Genomic DNA, 13,807 nt, shown 5'->3' with positions numbered 1-13,807 from the left:
CCCATATTTGTTCTTTGATTTTTAGGGTGGGTTATTTCATGAATTTAAACTTGGCCACACACAAACACTTTCCCCAATTCAAAATCAGGGGCAGGCAGGCCGGCGATAGACTTTTTATTAACATTATTTATCAGCATAGAGTTTATATCTATTCCACATTTCTACCAAGTGAACTTCATGACTGAGTGGTGACATTAGCCCTGGTCTCTCAGGTCCTAGGCCACTTAATATCCCTCCACCTTATTCCACATTCGGGGTGAAAAAATTAGAAGTGAATAAACTGGGGGAGGGGAATAATCTTTTTTTCACAGGTCTGAAAATTTGGGGGGTCGCATGTTAACAGCCCTGTGTGGCACATTAAAGACTAACCAATTCAGGCTACAATCCTGTACGCACTTATCGGGGAGCATTCCCCATGAAATTTCAGTGGATCTCACTTCTGAGTAATTTATAGTTATTGTGACATGAACTCACACTAGAAATTGTGGCAGCAAGGTAAGACACTTAGGGTGTTAAATATTAGTAAAAACTGCAGTGTTTAAGCGTCCACTGTTTCTTTGCAAAGGAAGAAGATAGGGAGAGAACTTAAACGACACACACCTTTTCTCCCAGCAGAGAAGCAAGGGTGACAGCAGGGACCTCTTCTAAACACATTTCCACAGCAAGATACTTTTCGATTTACTTAGGTGTCCAGTATTTGTACAACTGCAATGCTTAAATGTCCACAGTATCTTTGCAAGTGAGGAAGAGAGAAAGCTAGGACAACTGGCTACATCCCTGTGATCTCATTTCCCACACCTTTAGGACTGTTTGGCAGTCCCACCAGATCCAATGACTAGGCCGCCACTAGGGAGGGAGTGCAAGAATAGAGGAAGGATGGGAAAGGCCTCTTATAATTTATCAAGATATGAGTTCCAGTACACCATTTTTTTCAAAAAAAAATACCACTGCTTATAGTACAGTACACTGTACATTTGAAGGCTTCCCCAGCACAGGCAAATGAAAATCTGGCCTTCCAGATGCGGCTGGCAATATGTTCAATAGTCAGGAATGATGAGAGTTTTAGTCCAGCAACACCTGGAGAGCCACAGGTTCCCCATCACTGGTATGTATCAATATTGATGGCTCAGCATTCATGTTTCACAACCAAGATCATAGAATAAGTGGCTCAAACATAAGAATTTATGTTTCTCTAGAAACTGAAGTGTCCTCTTATCCATTCTTTGGCCAGGTTTCTGGAACAAAGCTACCTTGTAAAGCAACATCCGCTGTATTTATTTTCTGTCTGAAAGGATCAGCATCCAGCAAATTTATATTTGGTATCACCCTCAGGAATTTGCTACATACATTTCAAAACAAATTTCAAGTAACATACAATACAAATGAATTAAAGTTATATATCCATTTTAGTATTAGAATGAAAAGTTACTGAGCCACTATTTTTTTAGTGTTTTATTAAGGTTTTATAGAGATATAAAACCTTCCAAATATCTGAGAATATCATGCCTCTATAGTACATAACATTAGTTTCCACAACTTATGCTCTTGCTGTTGTGCATTTTCTTCCTTTGTTTAAAATATAAATGGCACATTTAAAAAGGTGGACACCTGAAACTCTAATGGCTGTAATGCTTCAGCCAAAGTCATTTCTTCATGAACATTTTTTTTAAAAAGTGTGAGTGCATCATATTATAAGGCAGTGGCAATTCAGTGTCATCACCATAGTAGAATGAAGGACACTTTGCAGAAAAACTTCAGCTTTTTCTTCTTACAAAAAGGGAAGTTAAAAGTTAATTGTTTAAAAAGTAGCACATCAGAGGAGGCACCCTTCTTTAAACTAATCTTACTAAGTGTTTTAATTAATCTTGACTTAGGCTGCATTAAGACACATACAGATATGACAAGCATGAATATCAATGGAATTCATCCTCTACAAATAGTAAAATGTACCGCTTCAAATTTCTTTATAAAAATGAAATATATCCATCTTTTGTTTGTTATGAAACTCAACTTCTATACAAAACTATAAAATTTACACCATCTGAGCTGCCAGAGAGGTTAAAATGTATCACTTCTCTGTGAAAATACTTTTTCTCCACCACAGGCCAAAACAGGGCAGTATAAATACCCCAAACTTTCAGGGGGGGAGGGCAACAGCAGAGAACTTCCCTGTGTAAAAGATATGCATGATTGTATAATAGTGTATCTCTCTTAATGTTTCTTTTCTTTTTTTTATAAAACAACAGAAACGTTTATCTTTTTTAAAATGACAACACTTCAATTGATGGGAACAATTCACCAGCAAACAAACAGGAGCTGTGCAAGCAAAGAACAAGACTGTGGGAGGCAGTTCTCAGTGCATTGCGCCCTCTTGGTTCAAATGCTTGGATTGAAATAAGGTACTTTTCTTCCAGTGAGAAGAACCTTCCAAAAGTAATGACACAAAGACGAGATGAGTCGGATTGCTGGTTACACACATGAGGGTTGATTGAATGAAATCCCAGGATGCAACAGTAACCATTGAACAGCATGGGGGAAAGAGACAAGAGGCAAAAATCTGGGAGGTAAGCCTCTACACAGAAGTGGTCACTCTGTCATTGGCATTATTGACCTCATTTTTGTTTGAATCCAGTCCTTTAGCAGCATTCATATCATTCCGTAAATTCTCCACTGTCTTTTTCATGTTCTTTAATTCCCCAGGGTGTGGAGTGGCTCGCCTTAGAAGTGTCCTCTAAAAACAAACAGTGGAGTAAATGATTTTTCTTGTGTCTTCCTTTTAAAAATATTATATATTATTTTAAATGGCTTTTCAGATTTGGCAATTAGATACCAATAGGTCTACCATGAAATATATTGTCAACTTTACATCAGTTCTTTGGATAACACCACCAAGTTGGATCCAGAATAAATTAACTGCATTTAGTTCTTATTAAAATCAATGACTCTTATGACTAACTTGTTTCATTGATTTCAGTGATAATTAAGTTCAATCAACTTAGTCGTGATCCAAACTACTGTACCGGCAATGCACAAGGAGAGACTCTACCAGTCTAAGGCTGCAATCCAATACACACTTACCCAGGAATAAATCCCACTGAACCCAATGCAGTATACTTCTGAGTAGACATGTATTGGATTGCATACCTGGGAGTAAGTCTCATTGAACAGGTGTATTCATTTCAGTTATAATGTTCAGTTTGTGGTTTTGAGTCATGGATTGTGTTTTCCTCACTGTTCCACTAGGTGCTGCTAAGCAAATAAAACCAGGGTGAACAATCCAATGAAGGTTGACATATAGGCCAGAATTTTGGCATGTTGTGCATGGACCCTGACTGGATCCACTAACTGACATTTAGCAGCAAATCAACAAAACATATTTTAGGTTCATATCATGAACCATTCACAAATTACGTCTTTAGGTGTATACCTAAGGTGTTTACCTAAAGTGTTTTTAAGTGTGAATGTAAATATGTCTATTGTATAGTTACAGTCATCTGGGAGCCATGATTGTCTGCAGCTTGACATCTTCTATGAATAAAAAGTAATTACTTAAGTGGGCCTACTTCACAGGAGTATTTGGAGACAGAGTGGGGATATACTTTGGTGGAGGTCTCATAAGTACAGTGACAGATGCTCCCAGTAGGCCCTCCTTCACTTGAGCACAACACTGAGCATTTCCTGCCTGTTCATAGGTATTGTATTTAGATATCAATGCAAATGATTATGAAATGAAGGAGGAGCAATGGAAGTGATTGTGGGGCCAACAACAAACAGTATGGTGGGATAGGAGACAGTCCAATGACACTACCCCCCCCCCAAAAAATGGCTTATTGCCTACAGTACATAGGTTCCAAGATATATCTTCTACAGTAGCCACTACTTCTATCCTGCTTTTGGAAAACTGAAACTCCTCCCTCACCTAAAGAAGCATAAAAGGAAAGAAAACTAGTCATGGAAATATCAATTAGATTTAGGTTTAAATAGCAATATTTTGCTATTCAGGGGCTTTTACAAGAGTATCTGATCACAAGCATTTAACAAAATTGGCAGCAAAATAGCCTGCTGCCACCATATAAATTAATTTCAAAATAATCAATAGTCCAACAAACCACACCTATGGGCCCACTCTTGCATTCGCTTTCTGAGAAAACATACCATTTCACTATCTTCTTCATCTTTTTCATCTTCTAAAAAGCGGATTGCACTGACTCTGTTTACTGCTCGTTCATTCCATGTCTCATCTGACATTTCATTTACCAAGCTCTCGAGTGCACCACATCGGGGCAGGTTATCTGTTTTGACAGCAGACAAGCAGATATAGCAAATTTGTGTGTTAAGAGGTTATCATCATCACATATTGAACAGTTCAGATGTCAGGGTTTTTCCTGGAAAAAAAACTGTGTTTGACAATGCCATACTACATTCACTTGAGAAGTCAGCTGCAAAGAACTTGTGCTTACATTTGGTAAAGTAGGGACTGCCTGGACCCTTACATCCCTGCTAAATCACTGAGATCATCTGCAGGAGCAGCTTTGATCATCCCCCGAGTTGGCAAGGCTCATTTAATTTGTGTTTTAATCTGTTAGTAGTGATTATGATTTTATTATTTTAGTTATTTTAGGTTATATTAATGTTTAAGATTTTTTAAAAAATGTTTTGTATTGTCTTAAATGTATAATTTGGTTCTTATTCTGTTTATTAATATTAAGATGTTAATGTTTAAAATGGTTTCTTTTAAACATTTTGTATTGTTTTAAATGTGTAATTTGGTTTGTTTTTTTTCAACACTGTAAACGGCTTAGAGACTTTTTTCAAATATGAAGTGGTATACAAATTAAATAAATTAAATAATAAATAAATAAATATAACATCGACATGAAACTGAGTCTTCAGTGTCATCGGCTCAGTTCTCTGGAATGCTCTGCCAATAGAGATTCAGCAGGCGCCTTCTGTTTTAACTTTTAAGCACCTGCTGAAAACCTTTCTGTTCCGCCAGGCTTAACGTTTTTCATTCTATGGTTATTGTTTTTAACATGTTAAAAACATCAAACTGGTTTGCAACAAAATAGCAGTATACAAATATTTTTCTAAATAAATATTTGCAATGAGGCTAGTTTCCATATCTGAATAGTCACATCAGAGAGGCTGATGCACCAACCTTATAGGGCTTCTGCTCTTAGACTGTTTCCCTGAAATGCACATTCTCAAATGCCCAAGGTACCAATCAGCTACAAGTAGAAACAAATCATCTCAAGTATTTAACTCTTGTACTTGCTTGATGTTAAGAGTTAAGAACGTGCAACATATTGAAACGCCATTAAGAAAAGCTGTTCCAGAATTAAGCTTTATTCAGCAACATATTAAAACTAAAATTACAAGGGATGGGCAGCCAATAAGCCATTATTTTTTGTCACCTGGTAGAAGCTATGCAACACTTTATATGCTCAAAACTGATCTTTTGAAAACCTCTTTAGTAGTCTATACATTTAAGATACATAGCACACTTACGTGATACTATGCAGGCAAGTGAGTTTTCTTTGCTTTCCTCGTTATCCTGAAGCCATCTTGCTTCATGTGAAAATGATCTCTAAAATATATTTACCTTGGCAATCAGGCTCAGAAGGCATTTGAGGAAGTAAAACACATGTTAAAGTCTTCTCCCCTATTTCAGGGTCTGTGTCTGTTTGGAACGTAAGCAGAGGCTGGGACTGGTTATCAGACAACCACAATGCTTTCAGCTTCAAACTAGTGAGCGACATGGGAAGATGAAGCAACCTAGTAGAGAAAACAATCCTAATAGTACTTAAACCACTACAGAGAATAAAGCATTCCAGTGTAAAAAAAAGGGGGGGATAAGATGCTACCAACAACTCTTCCCCCTTGCAGTATCATAGAAATTTAAAACTTTTAACATGGTTTGTAAAACACTTAGCATAACTTATATTTTTCCAACAAAATTTCCGTCTTACTACATTTGTTTTATTATGTGCAGGCAAGGAAATAAGAAACATCTATGTGCTCAGGAAAGACCTTGGAATTTATGCAAGTTCAGTTCTGAAAACTGCACCTTCCTGAAGAAAGGCTGTATTCCTCCACCCACCAAGCTGGTGCCCCCCTTCATATTTCATACATTTCCATACAGTGTTGTGAGAATGGGTATAGGCTAAATAGGAGTGAATGGAAAGGGAGAAAATGACATTCTCCAAACTGGGAGTGGGGATGGGGTAAAAGTACTAGGATCTAAATTACCCTCGAACTGCATAAAGACTCATATCCCATCCTAGTAACTGCCAGTTCTTAACATAGCACAACAGTTTTAAGTAAGGAGGTTTTAACCTTCAGTACAGATTCTTCTTCTGCACAGAAAGCACAGGTGTTTAAAAACCATAGACCCAAATCTCATTACAGATGTAGTACCGTTCTACATAGCTGTACCCCTGAGGAATAAATACTTAGCAAACCCTCAACACCCAATTAGCAAAGTGTTCTTTCCCCAAGGTTTTTCCCCCCCAAAGCTGCCAAATTCCACATATCTTTTTCAAAGATACAATGCAAAAATAATTTGGGTTTATGCTAGAGACAAGTACTTGCCTATTTCCAGCTACATCTAGGACATGAAGTTCTGTAGCTTGTGATATCTCAGGAGGAATCCTAGATAACCGGTTGTCACGTACTGAAAAAACATTTAGACTGCAACACCCACCAATCTGTTTTATGAAAAGAAAGGAGACTGCATTATTGCTGCAGAGACACAGATTAATGAAGTATGCATGTATAACATGGATTGTGAGTACTACTGATGATAGGTTATCAAAACACCGGAATACTTAAGTCCGCTTTAGTATCCAGCTTGTACAACAACTCGCTCCACTAAGGGGCAGTCTTGGGACACTCATTCAGATGTCTTCTCAGCTAACCCTTCATATGATGTTTCAAAGAGTGACTTTAAACTTCTGTTTAGTTACAAAAGAAGTTAACAGTTGAGCATGAAGTTTAAGACATTTTGTTGTCGTTCTTAATTCCTGGTCAAACTGTGCTGCTACTGCATTTTTAAATTAGGCTTCCCAATCTGATTTCTTTTTCCCCACGGGCTCTTCTGTATCAGGTTCTCAAGGATGTCTTTGTATTTATGTTGGCGTAGCTACAAAATCACAATAGAATACACAAGCTGACTCACTCAAAGCAAGATACACTGTCAAAAGCACTTGCCTCTTCAGTTCACTCTACCTGCAGTGGAGGCGTTTTGCTAAGTCAAACACCTGCAAGGTTGCACCATAGCAATAATTGACACTCCTCATGCAAACCTGAAAACTGAGTTCTGATACTTTTAGTATGTACGCCTGCACTGTCAGACACTTCTTACTAAAAAAAGCCACAATTTAAATGAACTGCAGTGTTCAACTCAATAGCACATCTGAAAGCAATATTCATTCTTTCTACAGGAAGAAAAGAAAAGCACTTAGGGCAAGCTTTTTAAGTTGCACAGAATCACAATCACTATTTTAAAGATAGCAATTCTAAACAGATCTGAAATGCAAAATGATTTAATAAGTTCCACTGAAATGAACAAGACTTTATTCTAATCAATATGTATAGGATTTAAGAGCTAGTCTTTTCAATTTACTATGTTAGGTCTTCAGTTTTCCTTTATATCCTATATTAGCTTTAATGTAGTGAACACTATGCATCTTGAGCTCTAAAGCCTTTCCTGACATTTGGGTCCCCACATGTTGTTGCACTACAACTTCTACCTGCATCAGCCAACAGTCAGGAATGAAGAGAATTGTAGTCCAGCAACATCTGGGGACCCAAAAGTTGGGAGAGGCTGGTCTAGAGATCACCTAACTGCCAGGATCTATACAGTTCAAAACCTCAGATGTTTAGCATTCTGTGATAAAAAGACTTCAATAATACATGCATCTTTAAGATGCATACATCACAATATGGATGGCATTTCAATCTTTACATTTCTCTTTTTTAAAAAAGGATAAAAAAGTTTCTACTGTAGTTACTACCAATGCTAACCATCAATTTAAAAAGAGATTGTACTGCTTGAAGGAGACCACGATCCATGCATCAGCAAGCCACTTTAAAGCCCCCTCTAAGCCTTGGTTATAAATCTAAAGATACTGTTTCAAATGACTCACTAAATGCTATCTGGCTATTGGAGTTAATTCAATTTTAGCTGAAACTAATTTTCATATTTTTTCTTTGTAACTGAAATCTTTTTCAGTAATCACCTCAAATAGTATTCCTTTCATCACACTTTAATCTTTATGTAATTTTTTTTGCCAATGTAAATATTTTCATCATATTCCCTTCCATTAGAAATATTTTTATGCAAGGAGTCAGTAGTGAAAGGTATTAGAAAGATGATTATTTATTGTATTTAAGTTACAGACCCTTCCCAGGAGTGAGAAACCATGCACTAAAATTTCGCTAAGTACTCTTAACACTTTCACAGGATGTGAGGTGCTGTAACAAAGGTATCTATAGTTTGCCTAATTGGTGTATCTCTAAAATGAAAAACTAAGCGCGATTATTCTGGTAAGTGAATGCTAGATGAGCAGGCAAATCATGCCCTGTTGTACACAAGGAGTGTTTGCTTTGAACGATTCTGCGTCGAGAACATAAGCAGAATGAGTTTTGCCCATGCAGCCTTGAGAGTCACCCACCCCTTAAGCTGGAAAATCCCAGACTTTTGGGGGCAATGAAAGTGCAGCGGAGGAGCCAGCCAATTTGAATAATCATGCATTGAAAGCAGTCAGATGGAAGGAACCAGTGCAACTGTGGACGAAACAATACAAGGTTACAAGAGTTTACCTGACTCAATTTTTCCAAGCAGCTAACAATTAAGAAAAACACAAGAGACAGTTGTTTGATATAACACACACTATTATTTATAAGGACTAGACAATACCAGTCTTGCATGCACACACACACTATAATGAGACAATTTTTCTCCATCAGAGAACTCAATATTTCCACTAAATTTAATCAGCTAAAGCTAGCCTCCAGCTAGCAATACACCCAACAGCCTTGAACAATTTGCCTGGTAAGCTAACCACTTTATGGTAGCCGCCTGTAAACTCACCAAATGAAACCATGTGGCAAGCTAGCTGCCTGTAATGCTGAATGCAAAATGTGATAAAATATTTGCTTACCATGGGGTCAGATAAAATGACCAGCTCCCCATGTGGTTACATACATCCTAGAATGAGTTTTACCAATAGCTACTAAGTGGTAAGTGGCCATTTGCTATCTGCACTGTGTGTTCACAGATAAGATACAATCAGGCAATATAAAGGTGGGTATGCGTTAAGGGTTCTCTGGGATATTTGTTTAATGAAAGTTCACCATTCAGGGCACAAACAATGACACACATTTATGTGTGGATATATATGGTGCGCTCCAAATATCCACCACATGTAGACATTAAAAAATGTCATGCTTTGCAGCTAAGCAACGTTGACAAGATTGAATAAGGCTGGGCTCTGCCCAAATTATTAGCTGAAGTTATAGCATCTAACCAAAACTGGTAAGCTATCAAATGTGGCAAGTCTAGGATTCAAAGAGCATAAGAGCCACCCTGCTGCATCAGGCCAAAGATCCATTTAATCCAACCTCCTGTTTTCATTGTGGCCAACCAGATGCCTATGGGAAATCCACGAGCAGAACTACAGTGCAACAGCACTTTCCGCACTTGCGATTCAGCAACTGGTATATAGAGGCATATTGCCTCCAACAGTGTAGATAGAACACAGCCATTTTGGCTAGTAGCCTTGATAGCCTTATCCTCCATGAATTTGTCTAATCTTCTTTTAAAGCCATCCAAGTTGGTGGCCATCACTACCTCTTGTCAGAGAGAATTCCATAGTTTAACTATGTGCTGTGCAAAGTAGGACTGTCTAAATTGTATGCAAGTTCCAAAGCATCCATGACATAACACAAATCCAGAATATTCTCTTGCCTTCTCACCAAGTCAAGTAACGAATAGCCAATGACTCACTTCGTACTATATTTGCCAAAAGTTCTATTAGTCATAGCCATCAATTCATATATTTGTCATTATTTCATTTTACCTGTTTTTATATACCGTATATAACTCAGAGCATGGGTCGAGTACAGAAGGGAAATGCAAAAGCAAAAGAGACAAAACCAGCAGACATTTGAATCTGTGTGGTAGAATTGCATAAATGAACCTCTACCTCTTTTGGATAACCTGACAGGACTGAGAAAGATTGTATTCATTTGTGCATTTTATGTTGCATACCAAGCATCTTTAGGTGGTCAGATTCTAGCCTTGTACTCCTTGGTATTTGGGAAAAATAGCATTTCACTGCTTATGATCAGTGTATGCTACTAAGCTATGCACGAGCGTTTTAAAAAAAATCCTGGAATTGTACTGTATCATCTAGATGTGCAAGGTATCTTTGGCATATACATTCCAATGGCTGTCAAAGCTTAGGGACCCAGGGAAATGTAGCATTCCTCATTGTATTCTGCTCTGTTGCCAATTTTGGGCAGGGAGTGATTTGCATGTGGCTTTCTCCTGCCACTATTCCAACCATGCTCTTAATTTTAATTCCTCCCCTACTCCCAAGTCAGCCAGTACAGACAGAACAGTACAATTATTATTCTGTAACACAACGATGCAGGTTCAGTGCCACAGAATGGAAAGGGTTATGTTAGCACTCTTTTGTGCCTGATAAAGATATGCGTCTACAAAAGAGGGAGCAAAAAAATAGGTGACAATACAGCAGACTAAGTTCATACATATATGAGCTCAGGACTCAGAAACTTCAACATTAAGCAATGACTTGCATGTGTAAAACAGCCACCACTATCAAGCACCAGAGTTTTTCTTTCAAAGCGCACCACCTTAGACAATACCTTATCAAAACAGGCTGCCCCACATCAAATGATGAACAACCAAGTGATGAAATAAAGCACTTTATATTTGTGTGAATCAGCTGTTAGTTCCTACAAAGATTTCAAATAAGGAGGAATCAAAGAACCTGACCATCACCATCAAAGCTGCCTGCTGAAAGCCACCCACTAACTCCTCCATCTCAAACCCTTTGCTATTAAGGCAGCCTAAACCCACCTCCTTTGATCTCACCTGTCAGAATTTTGTCAGGGTTCCATCCCAACACTGTACAGTAGAGGTTTTCATTATTGCACTTGGCAGTTCACTTTGTCATATTTCTGTAGGTGGCACTGATTACTATGATTAGCTGCAAAACAGCCTGAATAGCTGGTTTATGTAACACCAGACACAGTTCACCCCTGGCAAGATGGAATTTCAAGCACTGAAACAGCCACTTATGACACCATGAAAAGTGCTGGAGGGTACAGGGAAATAAATGTTTATGTGTGAATATCTAAGTTCCAGAAAGTGAACAAAATTTATTTATTATAACATTTATTTATTAATTAAAGTCCTGGGTGATTTCAACGTCCATGCTGAGGTTGCCTCTAGTGTTCCAGCTTGGGACTTCATGGCCTCCATGACGACTATGGGGCTGTCTCAAGTTGTGACCGGCCTGATGCATAGGGCAGAGCACACCCTCAACTTCGTTTTTGCTCCAGATGGAGGAAGGGGTGGTCTGGAGATGGGGGGGTGGATGTCACCTCATTGTCATGATCAGACCACTTCCTGGTGAAGTTTAAACTTGTAGCTCCGATCCTTCCCTGCAGGAGTGGTGGACAGATTAAGATGGTCCGCCCACAGAATCCACTGGATTCCTGAAAGCCCTGGGGGAGTTCCCAGTAGATAGAGCAGGTGACCCTGTTGAAGCCCTTGTCACGCTGTGGAACAGCAAGGCATGTCGGGCTCTCGACACTGTTGCCCCCAAGTGCCCTCTCCGGCACTGTGGAGCCCAGTTTGCACCTTGGTATACCAGTGAGATAAGGGCAATGAAACAGGCTGGACAACGACTAGAGTGCAAGTGGTGAAAAAAGTGCTGTGAGGCTGATCAGGCACAAGTAAAACATCATAACTGTGCCTACTGTGTAGCGGTGAGGATGGCGAAGAAGGCCCACTTCTCTGCCACCATTGCCTCCTCAAACAGCAGTCCACTGGAGCTTTTCCATATTGTCAGGGGTCTCTTGAATCAACTACAGGAAATGGAGTTTTAGATCCTTCGGAGGCCCACCGTGAATTGTTTGCAAGGCACTTTGAGGGTAAAGCTGCTCACCTTTGTAGCAGTCTTAACACCCCATTCACATCTACTGTAGTCTCCAATGAGATGTCCAGTGCAACGTCTGCTGCAACTTCTTCAGAACGGTTTCAGTTGATGCAGCCTGATGACGTAGACAAGATGCTTGTGATAATGCGGCCAGCAACATGTCCTCTCGACCCTTGCCCTTCTTGGCTTATTAAAGATTGTTGAAGGGGTTTGACCAAGTGGATCCAGGGTGTGGTCAATGCATCATTGCGGGAGGGAGTGGTTCCGGCCACCCTGAAAGAGGCGGTGATCCAACCGCTCCTGAAAGAGCTTATCCTGGAACCCATTGGTCTGCGACAATTACCGACCGGTCACAAATACCCCCTTTTTAGGGAAGGTGATCGAGAGGGTTGTGGTACAGCAATTGCAAGTACTCTTGGATGAAACAGATTAACTTGACCTGTTCCAGTCTGGGTTCAGGCCTGGTTATGGGACTGAATGGCCTTGGTCACCCTGATGGATGACCTTTATTGGGAGAAGGACAGGGGGAGTGCAGCCCTGTTACTCTTTCTTGATCTCTCAGAGGCTTTTGATACCATTGACCATGGTATCCTTCTGGGCCAACTTGGTGAGATGGGTATTGGAGGTACTGTTTTACAGTGGTTCTGATCCTATCTCCAGGGTCTTTAACAGAGAACAGCATTGGGTGAGTGTTTTTCAGCCCCCTGGCAGTTGTACTGTGGGGTGCTACAGGATACCATCTTGTCCCCCATGCTGTTTAACATCTATATGAAGCCCTTAGGAGGGTCATCAGGAGATCTGGGGCAAGGTGTGATACCCAGCTCTATTTCTCTGTAACATCTGAATCAGGAGAGGCCATGCAAGCCCTGGACCGCTGTCTGGACTCGGTGGTGGGCTGGATGAGGGCCAATAAATTGACTCTGAATCCTAGCAAGACGGAGATGCTGTGGGTTGATGGTTCCCGAGTTCAGATAATTGGTCGGTTGCCTGCTTTGGATGGGGTCGTACTCCCTTTGAAAGAGCAGGTCTGTAGTCTGGGCGTGCTCCTACATCCATCTTTGTTGCTAGAGGCCCAGGTGACCTCAGTGGCTGGAGTGTCTTTTACCAGCTTTGGCTAGTAAGACAGCTGCAGCCATTTCTGGACCAGGATAGCCTGACCACTGTTGTCCACGCACTGGGAACCTCCAGGCTGGATTACTGTAATGCACTCTATGTGGGGCTGCCCTCGAGGTTGGTCTGGAAGCTGCAGCTGGTGCAAAATTCTAAGCTGGTGCGAGACTGCTCACGGGGGCAGGGTATCGCCAACATGTCATCCTGCTGCTGAAAGAATTGCACTGGCTACTCATTTGCTGTCAGGCCAAGTTCATGGTTCTAGTTTTGGTGTACAAAGCCTTATACAGCTTGGGAGCAGGATACCTGAAAGACCATCTTATCCCTTATATACCCAGTCGATCACTGCACTCTGCAGGTGAGGGCCTCCTGCAGATACCATCTTATTAGGAGGTCCATTCTGCACAACAAAGGAAATGGACCTTTAGTGTGGTGGCACCTACCCTGTGGAATTCCCTCCCCTTAAATATTAGACAGGTGCCATCTCTGCTATCTTTTCGGCGTCT

At 40.1% G+C, this 13,807-nt stretch overlaps 1 protein-coding gene across 1 annotated transcript in view; it reads right to left on the bottom strand.

Moving 5' to 3' along the window:
- Window positions 1–1,315: 1,315 nt before the first annotated feature.
- The window catches only part of LRRC1 (leucine rich repeat containing 1), a 107,701-nt gene continuing 95,209 nt past the window's right edge, over window positions 1,316–13,807 (bottom strand). Inside the window, exons 11-14 of the mRNA XM_061626247.1 lie at window positions 6,592–6,707; window positions 5,603–5,775; window positions 4,156–4,292; window positions 1,316–2,731 (exon numbers count right to left, since the gene is read on the bottom strand). Of these exons, the coding sequence (XP_061482231.1) occupies window positions 2,573–2,731; window positions 4,156–4,292; window positions 5,603–5,775; window positions 6,592–6,707 (585 nt within the window). The 3' untranslated portion in view covers window positions 1,316–2,572. The remainder of the gene's footprint in view (window positions 2,732–4,155; window positions 4,293–5,602; window positions 5,776–6,591; window positions 6,708–13,807) is intronic.

This window comes from Rhineura floridana, chromosome 4 (assembly GCF_030035675.1).
Source record: "Rhineura floridana isolate rRhiFlo1 chromosome 4, rRhiFlo1.hap2, whole genome shotgun sequence".
NCBI lineage: Eukaryota > Metazoa > Chordata > Lepidosauria > Squamata > Rhineuridae > Rhineura > Rhineura floridana.
The sequence above is the reverse complement of the archived record's forward strand: the minus strand, read 5'-3'. Positions and strand labels throughout refer to the sequence as shown.